This window comes from Chrysemys picta, chromosome 2 (genome assembly GCF_011386835.1).
Source record: "Chrysemys picta bellii isolate R12L10 chromosome 2, ASM1138683v2, whole genome shotgun sequence".
Lineage (NCBI taxonomy): Eukaryota > Metazoa > Chordata > Testudines > Emydidae > Chrysemys > Chrysemys picta.
This window is the reverse complement of record NC_088792.1, coordinates 143,469,315-143,488,822: the sequence shown is the minus strand read 5'-3', so window position 1 is coordinate 143,488,822 and position 19,508 is coordinate 143,469,315. Positions and strand designations below refer to the sequence as shown.

At 39.9% G+C, this 19,508-nt stretch overlaps 1 protein-coding gene across 1 annotated transcript in view; it reads left to right on the top strand.

Annotated features, from left to right (window-relative positions):
* Positions 1 to 19,508, top strand: part of LOC101954073 (cadherin-12) — a 326,379-nt gene that overhangs the window by 235,469 nt on the left and 71,402 nt on the right. Inside the window, 1 exon segment of the mRNA XM_065584272.1 lies at positions 3,334 to 3,501. Coding sequence (XP_065440344.1) covers positions 3,334 to 3,501 — 168 coding nt within the window.

Genomic DNA, 19,508 nt, shown 5'->3' with positions numbered 1-19,508 from the left:
AAGATGGGAGATGCACGACACTGTTAGTGCAGAATCTCCAAAGGTCACGTTCTTCTGTCACATGCTCCATTTAGCAGTAGATCATATTGCAGGCTGGCTCGATGACTCTACTTTGAAAATCAAAATCTGACTTTTTCAGACACCTGGAAAAAAAACTTAACCTTAATGCTTCTTTTTGGATTAAATCTTGTAGGAAATGGAGAGGAATTTAAAAGCGAACTGAAAAGCTTTAACCTGCCACAAGCTGAATTCAGGTGTCTATATTTCTCATGTAACACTTGATGATATCCCCACCAGCATTCCCTGAATTGTTTTAGCATTTGGGGTATATGCTGCCTTTTGTTATTCAGTATTGAGTGGAGCAGATGGGCAAAGCTTACACAAGAAGAGCCCTGGAAAGTCATGCAGAGGGGAAATCCCATATATCACACATCCACCATCAACTCCTCTGAACATGCTACTCAACTGGAACTTATATCAGAAATGAGCATATAGAATAATGCTACTCTGAGCAACATTAACTTGCAATATACAAGGGTATATGCAAGCTACTAGAGGGGTTATATTCACACCAAGGGAACTGCTCACATTAGTATTAACTCATGAACTTCCTTACAAGATCAGGTGCAGAGGTTCACATCCTCCATGTGGGCAGACCCCTAACTCTCCATTAATATCACTGGAGGGCAGTCCAGGTGCAAGGCCTATCTGCATAGAACTCATGATAGGAGCTTATACTTGTCAGTCTGTTGGCAACGTCAGGGACATTGTATGTCAGTTCACATTCAATATCTGTATTCCTTGCAAAAAAACCAACCAACCAACACCCCCCCCCCCAAAAAAAACCCCTATAAATATTATTCAATTCTGCGGTCCTCTTGGTTAACGCTAAAATATTTAAAATGGTAAAAGCTGGGAACATTCAGTGCAGTGCTGAATCCATGTAGATCTGTTCATTACAATAAGCCTTGATTTCAAAATTCTAATATTTTTTTGTGAAGAGGAAGAAGAAATGCAATGGCTTCTTTCCTGTTAATCATTACTCCATATAATGATTTGCTCTAGCGAGATTCTTAAATGTGCTCTCTGAAACATCCTTATAAACACATGCCTTTTTATAGAAAAGGTTGTTTTTCATTTTTATTTAGTCTTTTAATATAGAGTGCAAAGTGAAGGAAAAATATTGTCATTGGACTATTTTTGACATTTAAATTATTCTCATTGATTTTTATTGGAGACAGAAATCTCTTATGGGAAAGGCTACAGAATGCTTCCAACTTCCAGACAGGAAAAGCAGTGGGTGATTAGGCACTTCACTGCTAGAGTGACAGCCAATTGTTTATGTACTATAATCTATTAGGAAATTTTTTAACAGATTTAAAACTAACCAATGTTATCTTAAAAAAATAATGTAAAAATCAAGGTGAACTGCACCTCTAGGTTGTGAAATATTCTTTGCTTGTTTCATGGAGTGCTGAACACCTCCATTTTATTTATTTATTTAACTATTATTATTTTGCTCTCTTCTGTTAGTATAACAAGGGGAACAATTAATTTTCAAAGTTGTTTACTCCCTGGACTTGAGTATAAGAAATACGTTGTAAAACATTTCAGGATGTAAAATCATAGACAGGGGAAGAGGTTTCAGTGGACTTTTGCCACTAAAAAAAAAAAAAAAAAAAAAAAAAAACCACCACCACCACAACAAAATTGAAAATACTTCCCTTTCCGTTTTCAGTCTCTAAGGACTCCCATTTTTAATGATGCTAGTTGGGCTTTTTACTATTTTATTCAGTTTTTAAATATGTATTTTCCGTTATTTTTATAATCCTGGAGCTTTAACCTCCAGGAGTTCTACCTTGAAAAGTGGAACCTTTTGAATAGCATTGAGTTTTTGAAAATAAAAGAATCACAACCCTTGTTTCAAGACTATGTACACATGTGCTTAATTGTTTCAGACGTTAGTTATTATTTAGTGCCTTAACTGCCATGCTGAGGAAGAAGTCAGTACATTATTTTCAATAATTGTTACTATTATCATCAATGTTACAAATGAAAGAAAACTTCATTATTATACAATCAATTTATTAGGAATTTTTGATCAGTTGAACCAGTGGTGAATCCAAGCCAAAGTTATTTTTAGACTCCTAACAAGCGTTATAAACTAATTGATTCCATTCTTACTGGTTGACACACGAGTTAATTGCCAAAGAAATAACAAGCATCCCAAGAGAGATTTTTTTTTCTTATCACTCTGTGTACATTGTAACAAAAGGGAAAAAGACATTTTAAAACCAACCAGCCTAATGTTCATAGATAATAATTTCTGAAATAATAATAATCCCTCTCCAACTGGCTTATTTTGTAACTACACAGGCTGTCTGCATTAAACTGCCTGCATCGAACCATTTCTGAGAGATATTGTTTAATTATATTGCATTATACGGTGTTGGCTTATGACAAGGTAACATATCTTTCCCCATGAATTTGGTCACAGGATCCTACATTTTTAACATAACTGAAAGAACACCGTAGAAGGTGTCGTTAGATGCCAACTGTTCAAAGTCACTCAAGATTAAAACACAGTTGATTAATGACTAATTGTGTGTTTGCAACTGCAGGTAGGATATTTACCATACCCTATTCAAAAAGTGCCTGAGCATTTTCAGTAATCGCTGTATCAGATGAACAGCGATACGTTTTGTAACCAAACACTACTTTTTGTACAGAAGGGACGTTGTCTTGTCCAATGGAAGCTCACTACATTGGTGGTGATAGTGGATGTTTTGTTTCAAATGCAGGAGAGGCATAGAGACAGTCTGAGAAGTAGTCTGAGAAGTAGTGATGTCTACTCACCTCTTTCTACTTTTTTTTTGTCTACCCTTCACCCCTTCTTCTCCCACTCATGTCTCTGTGCTTTTATCCACATTGCCCTTTATGCCTTTTCCATTTTAATGTGTGAGACATTCACTCTCTTCTCATTCACATCCCTAGTCAAAATACACTTGTGAGTCTTAATCCACCATCCAAAATGTTGTTTATTTAAAGTGAGGCAAGGGAGACAGGCCCTGAAATACTACTGTGTAAACAAGCTTCCTTCTGGTCACCCATTGAAATCAATGTGAGTCTCTCTATGGGAGCTGCTGACTGCTGGGCTTTTTTAGAAATCTGCGCACTTCATTCAGGTGTCTAAATGGGAAATGCCAATTGATGAACTCTTTGGGGAATCTGACCATCAGCATACATAGGAAAGAATATTATTCTGTAAACAAAACCTTTGCCAAGGCTTTGGTTTATATGTATTGTGTTTCTCTTTTCTTTTTTTCCTCCAAGGTGTAATCAGAACAGCTTTGCCAAACATGGACAGAGAGGTCAAAGAACAATATCAAGTCCTCATCCAAGCCAAGGATATGGGAGGACAGCTGGGAGGATTAGCTGGAACTACCACTGTAAACATAACTCTCACCGATGTCAATGACAACCCACCCAGGTTTCCCAAGAGTATGTTTTATTTTACATACACTAATTTCAAAAGGAGTGCCATTTATAAAACCATTGTGAAGACGCCCTTAAATAATTTCTTGGGTTGGAGGTCAGACAGAAGGGAACCCTAATGCATGATGGAAAAGTATGGAATGGATCTTTGCTAAGACAAGAACTGTTTTAAAGAACACAAGGTCCAATCTTGCAAGGTGCCAAACATCCAGTGGGAAATGAGGATATGCAGGATCTTGCAAGATCAGGCCCATAGCTGGTAGCAGTTATATTTTTTTTATAACATCAGTTTGGGGGATATATTTTATCCAGGGAAAGCTGATATTACTCTTTAAATGACTCCTGATTATAAACATATTACATGCGAGGGTGGGTCAGACTTTTCTGACCTTTTTATTAAAGGTATAAGGTGGCATTTCTCAAAGAAATAATATTTGGTAAAAGTACTACGAGTCAGAATAACTGTTGTCATAAGCAGGTGCAACTCTGTTGTGCCATCTGGGCCCATTGAGGTTAAGTCTGTACTGGAAAATATTCATGGAATCAGAATAGAGATCATGTACCAAAGATCTTTATATAAAGTAGTTGAAATCAGACTTTTCAGAAATGTGCTCATTTAAAAAAGATTGTTTGATAGGGCGGTGATTTTCAGAAGCACTAGGACGTGCAGATCTTTTTGAAATTATTGGAGTTGTCAGTGATGAGGAAGTCTGAAAAATTGAGCCCTTGGTATTTATTCAAAACAATAAACTTTGCAAACATGTAGCAATTGTAAACTTCGGTAGTCATGCCAAACTATTAGGGTGGGATTCACAAACCTATTTAGGCACCCAACTCTTTCTGGTTTCAATGGGAGACAGGAATCTAATTACCTTGGTGAATCCTGCCCTTAGTCGCTAAATGACAGTCAACAAGACAAACTTCTATTATTAGATTAGACTATTTGAATGAACAATTTAGTGATGGCACAGGAGTGTTGGTTTTGCCACTATTTATATGGTTCTACCTTGTTTTGATTACATTTCTACATGATGAGGAATCCATAACGTACTGTAATTACATATAACTGGCTTTTTGGTGACATAGGCTCCAGATCACACCTATGTCTTCTTGAAACTGTTGTTTTCTCTCAAACATTTGTTCTTCCCAACTTCGGGAATGGAATTCACTGCATTTCTGGAACGATCCCAGTTCACAAAGCCCTTCTTCCAGCAGATTTTCAGGTGTACCTTTGACTCTGCTGCTATGGGCTTTAGTCACCCCCCCCCCACCCAAATTACTTTATAATGTGACCATTTGACTTAATAGACTGAAACATTTCAAAGTACAAAGGAACAAAATATACTTTAAAAAAATAGAGATACCAGGAAATTATTTTTTACACTTCCAGGAAGACAGCTTTAAAGGTCTTATTTCATACATATACTATAGTGATGACTTTTTAGTCCAGTCAAGGCTGTGTGCAGGGGTTAAAATATCAACAGATCACATTTCTCCTCTCCTCTGCATGCTGAGAGTTGTAAAGCTTTTCTCTCTTATTATATCAAATGTCAGAAGTCAATTAATAACAATAGCTCTTGATGAAACAGAAGGGAATAATATCTGAGGTGCACAATGTGTAATGGAAGTAACATGTACTTATTATGACCAAAGGCTAAAATGTGAGAGAATGATATGGGGTATTCCTTTCCAATAAGGACTTGCATAATCAGGGGTAACCACATCACTGAAACAGTCTTTATTGGGTGTGTCACAGAAGAAACAGATTTAGTTTAAGGAAAAGTAATTACTGCTTTTTCAGAACAGTAATAGCAAAAGCTCTGCTTAATGGGGACTCTCCCATCAGCATAATAGCTATGGCCTCTCACAGAGGTGGATTAGCATCAGTGTGAGAATTTCTCCCACAGACATAGCGCTGTCTACACCAGTGCTTAGGTCATTCTAACTACGCCATTCAAGGGTGTGCATTTTTCACATCCCTGAGTGACGTAGTTATACCAGAGTAATTTTGTAGTGTGGACCTCCCCTCAATCTGGACACCCACTTGAGATGGATTCGTCACTCACAGAGGTGCGATTCTCAAAGTACTTAGGTGCATCACTCCTATTGAAATCAGTGAGTTAGGCACCTAAGTACCTTTGTGAATCCCACCCTGGCTTGTCACAATTAATGTATTTCTAGTGCATATTTTTTGTTTGTTGTTAAGCCTCCATATTAGGCCCAGGCCTTCAAGGTCCTGAATGCCCTCATCTATTTCAATAGGAATTGATAGATATATGGTGGGTGACATAGTATTTTTTATTGGACCAACTTCTGTTGGTGAAAGAGACAAGATTTCAAACTCCACAGAGCTCTTCAAGTCTGGGAAAGGTAATCAGAATGTCACAGCTAAATACAAGATGGAAGAGATTAGTAAACATAAGGAGTTAACAAGTTGCAAGAAACCATTCAAGATGAAGTGGGCAATTAACACCTTTGCTGTCATAGGTAGGATGAAGGAAGGTTAATGGATTACAGATTGTTGTAATGAGACACAAAACCAGTGTCTTTATGGAGTCCATGATCCATGGCAATTGAGGCATTTGGCATCTCATCAAAGTTGCTCAGAACCATGCAAAATTGGGTCCATTAATGGGGCAACTACTCTTGTTGCCAAAGAAGCTGCACACCACACTATAGCGTGAGAAAGTATTCATTATGATAGGGGAAGGGATAGCTCAGTGGTTTGAGCATTGGCCTCCTAAACCCAGGGTTTTGAGTTCAATCTTTCAGGGGTCCATTTAGAGATCTGGGGCAAAAATTGGGGGTTGGTCCTGCTTTGAGTAGGGGGTTAGACTAGATGACCTCCGGAGGTCCCTTCCAACCCTGATATTCTATGATACAGTAAGGCTTAGGCTTATTTTCTGAATTCAGTTAGGACTTTTTTTCCCCCCCAACAAAAGCGAGACAGCGTATACTATTAATACTAGGAAGGAACTTTACACTGATAACACTGCTCTACAGCCAAAATGCTTCTGAAATAAATGTAGTCAAACTTTACTAATTCTGGGTCACTGAGAACGAACATAATGCTTAAAATTGTTGATTGGCTCTAGTTTTCAAGATATGCTATTAGGTCAGTATATACAACGCTTGACTTGGGAATGGCGGAGGATAAGTGAGTTATAAAGGGAAGGGATCTCACTTTAAACCAGAAATGACTAAAATACATCTTTGACTGGATCTATGAATAAATCTATGACTGGGTTTCGACAGTACTTGCTTTTTAGGTAAAACAATGATGATGCAATCTGAAGCTGGTATTGCATCATACATGATATGAATTGCATCATGTTATTCCTAGAAGTCATGGATGATGCAATCATAATGAAGATTACATCACTCTGCTGAACAAATTGCCCTATAACAGCTCTAGAAATCAGACAGTGTCGTGCTCTCTTATTTGTCAGTGTTTGATTTTGCAAAGGGACACATTTCTGTTTAGCCAAAGTGAGCAGAGATGCCTCATACTTGTGTGAACAGTGCAGATAACTTCTGCTATGTTTGTGGTGAAGTGACTTTTGCATCACAAAAGCGCAGTATAACCACTATGGTTAAGAATGCCTATCACCTTTATTTTGGCTGCAAAATTGGAGATCAGGACAAGAGGTGGGCCCCACACATATGCTGCAACACTTGTGCAACAAATCTTTGCCAGTGGTTGAACAGGAAAAGGAAATCTAGGCCTTTTGCAGTGCCAATTATTTGGCGAAAGCCAACAGATCATACCAGCAATTGTTACTTCTGCATGGTGCCTCTAGTTGGGAAAGGTGTGTCAAAGAAGAAAAAGGTGTCTTTGTTGGTCCTCAGATTCGTGAACTTCGAGATGATGCATTTGACCATGGACTGCGTGGCAAGGAAAAGACAGCATGGAAAGCCTTCCAGTTAGTGGCAATAAATTTTCTCGGAAACAACGAGGCAGACAACTGCAGTTTGTTGGTGGAAAACCTCTTCAAGGCATACAAACGCCTTGGTTGCAACATGTCACTCAAGAGACATTTTTTGCACTCTCATCTAGATTTTTTTCCACCGAACTGCGGAGCAGTGAGTGACAAGCACGGCGAAGGATTTCACCAGGACATTGCAACAATGGAGAAACGCTATCAGGGCAAATGGAGCCCATCAATGCTTGCAGACTATTGCTGGACAGTGACAAGAGATGCACCATTTAATGAATACAAGAGACAAGCCAAGAAGCGCCGAGTAGACACTGAATAGGACTAAACCATGTACATAATATTATGAAACAAAAGGCAAAAAACTAAATTTTATTTATATAACCTTTTTGCTGATTTTTAAAATGTTACATAAACAGGACAGGTGAAATATTATCATGTAAAGCAACCATAAACACATGAAAAGACCTAGGTTTACAATTTGATTAAAACTCTACTATCTACACAATATACATAGACATAAAATGTAAAAACTTAAATATCTTAGAAACAGTAGCCAGTTGTTTTAATTGTCATATTTGAATTCAGCACATCAAAATACATAATAAATAGCACATTTTATCTCTAAAGCAGATGACTTCTCAAAAAGTGTAGACCAGTGTAAATAATGGATTTTAAGCTTGCCAAAAAAATTTCAGGCACACACCACATTCATTTCACTGAGGGTCCTTAAAAGAGCAAGATGGGTTTAGACAGAATAGCAGATTCTAGAGATGAAAGATCATTGACTGTCTTGCAGAACATGGCATTTTTATTTAGGAAATACACTTTTGAAAGTATTCAACAGACAAGTTCCATCTTGTGTATTTTTATGTAATGAAGGTGGACCAGTGAGAAAACAGGAAAACCTTGAAGCATTATACGTCTGTGATTGAGCTGTTTGAGCTGCAGATAACTCTTGACCCACATTTTGGAAAGCAAGATAACCTGCTTCCATGGACTTTCATATAACTGGAATGATGTATGGTTTTAAAGTTTACATTAGTAGGAATAGGTTTCCATAGGAGTTACACATGTCTATTATGACTAACTCTTCTGATCATGCTGCCATTCTAAATTACTGGGCATGATTTGTAGATAAAGACGGAATACATTTGAAAACATGGAGACCATCCTCTCAGATCCCAAAGTCCTTTATATTACCAAAGAGGCGAGGGAGTGAAAATGTGTGCATCTTCAGTAGAATAATGCTGATGTCTGGAACAATTTAATCAAGAATGTGAGGTAATACATCCTCAGGATGAGACTCTGGATGGAGGAGACTGAGGGTCTTAAAAACACTTTTAAAATGTTACCGTTGCACAGCTGAGCCTCTGTAGCACTTCAGTGTAGACACTACCTAAGTCAATGGGAGGGGTTCCCTCATCAGGAGGTAGGTAATCCACCTTCCTGAGATATGGTAGTTTAGGCCTGGACTACACTATGAGGTTAGGTCAAATTTAGCTGCATTAGGTCGATTTTATAAGGAATGCGTCTACACAACCAACCCTGTTCTGCTGACTAAACGGCTCTTAAAATCGACTGCTGTACTCCTCCCCGACGAGGCAAATATTGCTAAAATCAACCTACTTGGATCGAATTTGGGATACTGTAGATGCAGCGCTGTGCAATTCGATGGTATTGGCCTCTGGGAGCTATCCCAGAGTGCTCCAATGTGACCGCTCTGGAGAGCGCTTTCAACTCTGATGCACTAGCCAGGCACACAGGAAAAGCATCAGGAACTTTTGAATTTCATTTCCTGTTTGGTCAGCATGGCGAGCTTAGCAGAACAGATTGGGGGAACACCATGGATGGAACGGGAGACACTGGATCTGATTGCAGTATGGGGGGGGAGAATCTGTGCAGGCAGAACTCCGATCCAGCATAAGAAATGCTGATATATATGCTAAAATTGCACAGGGCATGGTGGAGAGAGGCTACACCAGGGACACACAGCAGTGCCACATGAAAATTAAGGAGCTCAGGAAAGCCTACCTGACTGACAAAGGAGGCAAATGGTCACTCCGGGTCAGAGCCCCAGACATGCCGCTTCTATGATCAGCTTCATGCCTTTCTAGAGGGGGACCCTACCACTACCCAACACTGTCCATGGACACCTACAAGGTGGCAGCCTCACATAACACGGAGGAGGATTTTGTGGATGAAGAAGAGGAGGAGGAGGAGGATGTGCAGCAGGCAAGCGGAGAATCCGTTCTCCCCAGCAGCCAGGACCTTTTCCTCACTCTGGAGCCAATACCCTCCCAGGGTGAATTGTTCCTGGACACTGAAGGCAGAGAAGGCACCTCAGGTGAGTGCACATTTGTAACTACACTACAGGGGTTAAAAGCAATTGTGTTTAATGTTTGATTTGCCCTGAACAATTGGGATGCATTTGCGGCCAGTACAGCTACAGAAAAGTCTGTCAACGTGTCTGAGGATGAAGCGGGAGTCCTCCAGGGACATCTCCATGAAGCTCTCCTGGAGGTACTCTGAAAGCCTTTGCAGAATGTTTCTGGAGAGGACTGCCTTATTTCATCCTCCATGGTAGGACACTTTACCACTCCAAGCCAGTAGAAAGTAGTCTGGAATCATTGCAACACAAGGCATGGCAGCAAATGGTCCTGGGTTTTAGTTGCATTCATGCAACATTCAGCCTTTATCTTTCTGTGTCAGCCTCAGGAGAGTGATATCATTCATGGTCACCTGGTTGAAACAGGGGAATTTTTTGTAAGGGAACAGTAATCCCCTTTGTTTGGTGATCCCTGGCATATTAGACCCCGGTTATGATGGGCTGTTTGCATTTGGCTAAAAGGGATCATCCTGGAGAATAGCCACGTGTGGGGCAAGTTTGTGTGCTTCACTTCCACCCCAAAACTACAGCCCCTCCTTTTAAACGACAAACCCAACCGGCATTGGTTGCTATGGGGAAGGAGGGCGCTGCAGTTTTAAACCATTCCCCCCCCCCCATTATGAACGTGGAAGAAGCCAACCCTGCATACCCTTTGGCTTACCATTGCTGCCTGGAAACCAAGTGTGTGTGTGAGATATGTCACCATACTGGCAGGCACTCTATGGAAAGGGAGAAAATATGACCTGGTACATAAAACACGTGCTGGCTGCTGTGAATTGCTTGATTCACTGTGAAAGAGTCTCCCTTTTGTTCTCAGAAACGTATCTTCTTAAATTCTACTCTCCCTCCCCCCCCCCCACCCCCTGCAGCTGCAAATGTTTCTATGCTCCCCATATCAACTCCGTCCCTGAGGTTATCACAGATTGGAAGGCGAAAAAAAAACGCACTAGCAATGACATGTTTTCAGAGCTCATGCAGTTCACCCGCACTGATCGGGCACAGCTGAATGCATGGAGGCATTCGGTGGCAGAGGCCAAGAAAGCATATAGTGAGTATGATCGGAACATGCAGAAGGAGATGCCAAGGCTAATGGAGGACCAAACGGACATGATGAGGAATCTGGTGGAGCTGCAGGAAAGGCAACTAGAATATAGAATCCTGCTGCATCCATTGTGTAACTGCCTGCCCTCCTCACCAAGTTCCATATCCTCCTCACCCAAATGCCCAAGAACGGGGCGGGGGAGAGGCTCCATGCACCCAGCCACTCAACTCCAGGGGGTGGCGCAAGCAACAGAAGACTGTCAAGGACAAACACACAAAGCTATCACACCATAGCCTGGTCAGTCATGAAACTGTTTTTCAAAGCCTCTCTGATACACAGCGCACCTTGGTGTGCTTGTCTAATTGCCCTGCTGTCTGGCTGTTCAAAATTGGCTGCCAGGCAATTTGCTTCAACCTCCCACCCCACCATAAACATCTCCCCCTTACTCTCAGAGATATTATGGCGCACACAGCAAGGAGCAATAACAATGGGAATATTGCTTTCACTGAGATCTAACCTACTCAGCAAACAGCACCAGCACCCTTTTAAACGTCGAAAGGCACATTCTACCACCATTCTTCACTTGCTCAGCCTATAGTTGAACTGCTCTCCAGCCTGCCTGTGTACAGTTTCATGATCCCTGGGAGCAAGGGGTAGGCTGAGTCCCCAAGAATATCTATTGGCATTTCAACATCCCCAACGGTAATTTTCTGGTCTGGAAAGAAAGTACCTTCTTGCAGCTTTTTGAACAGCCCAGATTTCCGAAAGATGCAAACATCATGCACCTTTCCCGACTGTCCCACATTGATGTTGATGAAATGACCCTTGTGATCCACCAGTGCTTGCAACACCATTGAGAAGTACCCTTGCGGTTTATGTGCTGTTTGGCAAGATGGTCTGATGCCAAGATAGGGATATGTGTTCCGTCTATCACCCCACCACAGTTAGGGAACCCCATTGCAGCAAAGCCATCCACTATGACCTGCACATTTCCTACAGTCAATACCTTTGTTAGCAGAAGGTTATTGATTGCCTTGGCTACTTGGTTCACAGCAGCCCCAACGATAGATTTGCCCACTCTGAATTGATTCCCGACTGACTGGTAGCAGTCAGGCATTGCAAGTTTTCACAGGGCTATCGCCACTCGCTTCTCAACTGTCAGGGCAGGTCTTATCTTGCTTTCCCCTGCCCTGAAGTGCAGGAATACCAACTCACAAATTTCCATGAAAGTGGCCTTATGCACGCAAAGTTTCGCAGCCACTGTGAATCATCCCATACCTGCAACACTATGTGGTCCCACCAGTCTGTGCTTGTTTGTCAGGCTCAGAATTGGCATTCTACTGTATCAACATGCCCCAATGCCACCATGATATCCCAATTGCCACATCCCGTGCTTTCAGGAACATCTGTGTCCATGTCCTCCTCACAATCTTCCTCATGCTGGCAGCTCCTAGCTAGACTAGGCCCAAAACGATTGTTTGCCATTGCTTTCATGGAGGGAGGAGAGACTGACAACATGCACCCAAAACCACCCGCAACAATGTTTTTGCCCCATCAGGCATTGGGAGCTTAACCCAGAATTCCAATGGACAGTGAGGACTGTGGGATAGCTACCCCCAGTGCACCACTCCATGAGTTGACGGTAGCCACGGTATTGAGGACGCACTCCGCCGACCTAATGCACTCAGTGGGGACATGTATGATTGACTGTATAAAATTGGTTGCTGTATAAAGATCGAATTCTATAAAATTGACTTAATTTCATAGGGTAGGCATGCCCTAGTCAATGGGGATTAAGGTGGTCTTAACTATAGTGCTCAAGGGTGAGTATTTTTCACACCCCTGAGAGAAATGGTTATGTTGACCTAATTTTCTAGTGTAGACCGGGCCTGGATTAAAGCAATTCACATTCAGGTGTGTTTCAGCTAATGGGTCTTCTCTCTCTCAGCTAATAATGCATACAGAGAACTGTTTAAGTAAAAAAGACAATTCAGAACATTATTTCTCAAAGCTAATGTGCTAACCCTTAACATGTTGGTGTTAGACTATTCTGAGCTAGGCTCTAGGATGGTTGTGGCTGACTTCCAATTGTTAAAATAAGCTTCAGAAGAAGTTGATGGGATGCATTTGCTTCAACATTTAAATGACAATAGCTGTATAATTAGCTGGTATAAATTATACATTATGGAATCAAACCAATTAAGTGAAGTGGTTAATTCATAATTTGCAATGTTATTGTGCTTTAGCTGCCCTGCCTCTTTCTTCTGCTCAATGATGACAGAGTGAACGTGAAAGCAATTTAGAGAAAAATTATATATAGAACAATAAATGCTCATAGAAACAATCTGGTTCAAGGAAACACTTGTTTATATTATTTTAATAAGATAAATATCCTTTGAGAAGATAACATCCCCCACCCCATACAGAAAAAGAATTATTCAATACTTTAAAATTATGTTGTTTTCATTCCAATGCTAGCAAACATGAGACTACCGTAAAATGTCTCTTGGAAGTCAGATTAGTTATTTCTTTAAATCCTGACACCCTCTTAATTCACCTTTTCCTGAAAAAAAAAAAAAAAACCCTATTCAGATAAAGAGTTGTGTCACAACTCACAAGTCAATAAAGAACATGTGACTGAGCATGCTCTTGGGTGCTTTAGCTGTGAAACGGTTTGCATAATAGTAAAATGACTTGAGTGGTGGATGTTTAAAGAAATATTAAAGTGACAGAGCTTTTCACCTTTTGATTACCAAAAATTATCTCAATATTGATTGGTGGCTGTGTTTGGAATGTGTTGAAGCACTTACTAGGGGCCAGGAGCCCATATCCCAAAGGGCTCACTCTTGCGCACCTTACTCATTCCACAATCACTGCTAGTGAAACCCTACAAATCTACTTCCATAAGGAGGGATGGCAAAGGCCCACTGGCACATTTTTAACTTTTCTAATGTTGAGAGGCAAAGGATAGAATGGAAACTGAACTGTTCATCTCCTGCTCTCCATCACATCTGTGAAATAAGTGGAGTTACTTGAATTTACACCACAGTAATTATAAACCAAATTTGGTTCTAGATTTTTGAAGTTAGTTAGCATCTAAGTTTATATCCTCCTGTAAATAATTCACTGTGATCCTGATCCCAAACCTGTTGAAGGCAGTGGGAGCCTTCTCACAGATTAGGCACTATAACATATGGTTTTGTCTAGAAAAAAAAAAAACGTATGTTGTTCTCCACAAATATCCAATTATAATGGCTTCTTTTAAAATACAGATTGTTCCACAAGGAAGCCTCACTCCTCTACCCCCTACCTTCTGTATAAATCAGTCAATCATTGGCTGCTTTAGTGATTCCAAAATAACCTTTTTGTTGAGGTGCATCTCAGCATGATTCCCAAGCAAGTTCTGACAGGCAGTGCTGTGGGGTTACACTCCCATGACCAAAATTAGATGCAATGCCTACTGCCCCTCACATCAACAGTACAATGGTTACCAAGGAAGTTGAATAGAATCTATTAAAAATGGGATAAGTTAAATCTAATTGGAGCTGTCACGGTATCACTACTGAACATTATATGCATGTTGACTTAAGCAATATTACAATGTGTAGCACTCCTACTAAAGATACCGTCAATATTGTATAGAGATGTAATGTATTGTAATGTAATATGACATTTAACATTCCTGTGGTGGGAGGAACACCTCAATAGCCCAACACTGTGGCATTTAATTTCAGAAAGGGGAACTATGCAAAAATGAGGAGAATAAATAAACAGACATTAAAACGTAGAGTGACTAGAGTGAAATCCCTGCAAGCCACGTGGATACTTTTCAAAGACACCATAATAGAGGCCCAACTTAAATGTACACCCAAATTTAAAAACACAGTAAAAGAACTAAAAAAGAGCCACTGCGGCTTAAGAAGCAGTGAGAGAAAAAAAGGTATCTTTTAAAAAGTGGAAGTCAAATCCTAGTGAGGTAAATAGAAAGGAGCATAAACACTGTCAAATTAAGTCTAAAAATGTAATAAATGCCAAAAAGGAGTTTGAAGAACAGCTAGCCACAAACTCAAAAGGTAATAACAAAATGTTTAAGTATAGCAGAAGCAGGAAGCCTGCTAAACAAGCAGTGGGGCCCCTGGAGGATCAAGATACAAAAAGAGCAAACAAAGACATTAAAGTCATTGCGGAGAAACTAAATGAATTCTTTGCTTCAGTCTTCACGGCTGAGGATGTTAGGGAGATTCCCAAACTTGTGCCGTCCTTTGTAGGTGAAAAATCTGACGAATTGTCACAGATTGAAGTGTCACTAGAGGATGTTTTGGAATTAATTGATAAGCTTAACAGTAACAAGTCACTGGGACCAGATGGCATTCACCCAAGAGTTCTGAAAGAACTCAAATGTGAAATGCGGAACTATTAACTATGGTTTGTAATCTGTCCTTTAAATTAGCTTCTGTACCCAATGACTGGAAGATAGCTAATGTAATGCTAATATTTAAAAAGGACTCTAGAGGTGATCCCAGCAATTACAGACCAGTAAGTCTAATGTCAGTACTGAGCAAATTAGTTGAAACAATAGTAAAGAATAAAATTGTCAGACACACAGAAGAACATAACTTGTTGGGCAAAAGTCAACATGGTTTCTGTAAAGGGAAATCATGTCTTACTAATCTATAGAGTTCTTTGAAGGGGTCAACAAACATGTGGACAAGGGGATCCAGTGGACATAGTGTACTTAGATTTCCAGAAAGCCTTTGACAAGGTCTCTCACGAAAGGCTCTTACATAAATTAGGTTGTCATGGGATAAGAGGGAAGATCCTTTCATGGATTGAGAACTTGTTAAAAGACAGGGAACAAAGGGTAGGAATAAATGGTAGATTTTCAGAATGGAGAGGGGTAACTAGTGGTGTTCCCCAAGGGTCAGTCCTAGGACCAATCCTATTCAACTTATTCATAAATGATCTGAAGAAAGGGGTAAACAGTGAGGTGGCAAAGTTTGCATATGACACTAAACTGCTCAAAATAGTTAAGACCAAAGCAGACTGTGAAGAACTTCAAAAAATCTCATAAAACTAAGTGATTGGACAACAAAATGGCAAATGAAATTTAATGTGGATAAATGAAAAGTAATGCACATAGGAATAGCTATAGATACAATATGATGGGAGCTAATTTAGCTACAACTAATCAGGAAAGAGATCTTGGAGTCATTGTGGATAGTTCTCTGAATTCGTCCACGCAGTGTGCAGCGCCAGTCAAAAAAGCAAACAGGATGTTAGGAATCATTAAAAAAGGGATAGAGAATAAGATGGATACTATCTTATTGCCCTTATATAAATCCGTGGTACGCCCACATCATGAATACTGCATACGGATGTGGTCTCATCTCAAAAAAGATATACCGGCATTAGAAAAAGTTCAGAAAAGGGCAACTAAGATGATTAGAGGTTTGGAATGGGTCCCATATCAGAAGAGATTAAAGAGGCTGGGACTTTTCAGCTTGGAAAAGAGGAGAATAAGTGGGGATATGATAGAGGTGTATAAAATCATGAGTGGTGTGGAGAAAGTGAATAAGGAAAAGTTATTTACTTGTTCCCATAATATAAGAACTAGGGCCCACCAAATGAAATTAATGGGCAGCAGGTTTAAAACAAATAAAAGGAAGTTCTTCACACAGCACACAGTCAACCAGTGGAACTCCTTGCCTGAGTAGGTTGTGAAGGCTAGGACTATAACAGGGTTTAAAAGAGAACTAGATAAATTCATGGAGGTTAAGTCCATTATTAGCCAGGATGGGTAAGGAATGGTGTCCCTAGCCTCTGTTTGTTAGAGGATGGAGATGGATGGCAGGAGAGAGATCACTTGATCATTACCTGTTAGGTTCGCTCCCTCTGGAGCACCTGGCATTGGCCACTGTCGGTAGACAAGATACTGGGCTCGATGGACCTTTGGTATGACCCAGTATGGCCATTCTTATGTTCTTATGAGGCCTATATGTATTCTTCACAACATATTCTAGTTGCCTATTCTCTTTGTATAGAAAGGAAACACATTTGTCTTAAAGCCTGTCAAATGATAATAGAATAGGATTTACAAACAATATTGCCTGTTTCTAATAATGGTCTTTTTTTTTTAATTGATTCAATTATCTTTGGAAAGCATGGTGCCTCATAAAAAAAAAAAAATCACATGCAAGATTTAGCTATGAGTTTAGAAGAAGACAGGGGTTGTGTTTCAGCCATTTCAACAAAACAAATGATGCAGGTTCCCTTCATATAGTTTTGCAGCTCTCATTCCAATTTGGAATTTTCGGTCCTGACGTTGAGGGGCCATGGTGCATGCCACTCCACAAAGTATAGCAATGAGTTTTCTGTTCTACAGTTTTAGATCAGGGTGGTCAAGAAACATTCTTGAATTGGAGGTCTATTGTCATTTTCCAAAGGTTGCTGATGAGGATGATGGGCCAGCAAGCCAATATAAAAGAGCCTTAGATGAGGACAGGGTGTCAGTCATCTGCCTCCAAAGACTTCAGGAGAAAGGAACAAAGGACATCTTCCCCATATCCTATTGAAGATACTTTGAGTCAAAGAAGTATCCTGAAGCTATATACTGGAATAAAAGGTTGGGAGAGAGAGGGGCTGGCCAAAACACTTCTAAGATTGAATAAGGAAACTGTGCAGGGGTCATAAATAAAGTTTCACCCTTTATTACCAAAGATCCAGATGGCCTTAATGGAATGGCTATGGCTGTGTGCCTATGCCCAGATTCCACTCACTGTTCACTCTACCAACACAATTGTGGTAAAATCAAGAGGTGTTTGGAGGAATGGATAAATATTCACAAATACTTTATACTGTTACAATATTCCCACATGAACCATGGAGCAGAATTGTAGGACAATTTTCTTGTATGCGTCCTAATTTTGCCACCCCTAAGCCACATTTATTCTGGGCTACTAACGTCCCTCATCACATTCAGATTCCATCCCTCTCTTTCCTCCTCAGTATTTCCTGCAACATATGCCCTGGTCTCTCACCTCTAGCCTCAAAAAACAAAACAAACAAAAACCCACACATTGACCACACCTGCCTCTCATGCTACTGCTGTACTCTCTGCCTCCCTTAATGCCCTTCTCTCTCAAAATGCTGCTAAAATAATTTCATTTACCTTTGATTCTGACCAGATCCTCCATTGGCTTCCCCCATTTCACACATTAAATTCAAGCTTCTTGTCCTCATCTTCCAAGCCCTGTACAACTCCACCTCTTGTCAACTCTTCTTCTCTTATTACCCTGCCCCTCCCTTACCTTCTCTGTTCCATTATCAATTACTTCAGCTTCAGGTTCCTGTTTGTCAGCTATTCACACATTCATGCATTCTTCCATGCTGCCCCTTGGGCACTGAATGATCTCCCTAAACTGTTCTGTAGGGCCACTAGTCTCTCCAGGCTTACCTCTGCCGTGAGGCTTCTAAGAAATGACCCAGTTCGTAATGGGGGTAAAGGCAGATGGCAACAGTTGACACTTATCTTACACAGAGTATTTTTAATTATCAAGGGAGAACATCGCAAATGTCTGTGCGTACATTAGAGCTAGTCAAAATTTGAAATGATTTTTTTTTCAAAAAAAACAAAAACATTTGTAATATTTTCTCAACATTATTGAAACTATTTGCCTATTTTTGTGATCACTTTTAGCAACATGGTTATGGAAGTTTCAGATACCTTAAAATCTAGTTCAGTAAATAAAATAGGCTGCAATTTTTAAAAACAAAAATGGGTCCATTTTGAACCCTGTAAAATGGAAACAGCTTTAGATATTTCAAAGTTCTTCCCATTTTTTCCAACAGCTTCACTGTCTCTAAAATGTTTATAGATGATTCTATTTCTCCTTTCCTCCCTTTTGGCCCTGATCCTGCAAACACACACATGCTTAACTATGTTCAGCTAGACTACTCACAGTGGTAAAATTAAGCACCTAATATCTATCAAAGTTTGCAGGACGAGAGCTTTAGTTTTTAAACTCTATTCAGTTTTCCATTTAACGTTAAGCTAGTTCTTTTTAATAGAATACCCACCCTGTCATAGCAGAACTTCTCATAAGCTTCCACTGAGAGCAGCTTAGTTCTTCAACGGCTGATTCAGTCTTCGCAGAAGACTCCTAAGGCTTAGATAGTTGTTTGTGTTTGATAGTCAGCTATCAACATTGTATGTTCCTGATCATGAAGAATCTGGAAGAATGAAAAGTTCTATTTAAACTGAAGAATGCAAGGACACCTTTAAAACTTAAACTGAAAAAAAAATGTGAGGAATACTTTCAGAAATCTGGAGAGAGACAAACATTCAGGTAATACATCATCTCAAAATGTTTAACATTTACTGCTTTTTTTGTCTGCCATATTCTTATTGAGTTGATTTTATTTTTAGGTCTCACAAAAATACGTAAGTCAGATGAAGCTTTCTGAAAGGCTGTTCAGAATATTGACTGAATGAAATAAGAGCCTCTGTTACAGTACTCAAACAAGATAGATTGAGCCATCAACAACATCAAAGCAGGTAAACAAAAAAATGAATGTTCCTTGGCATTATGCAATGAATAACTATAGTATTTAGATAATTTGTCAATAGATAAAATATAGTACTGTGGTA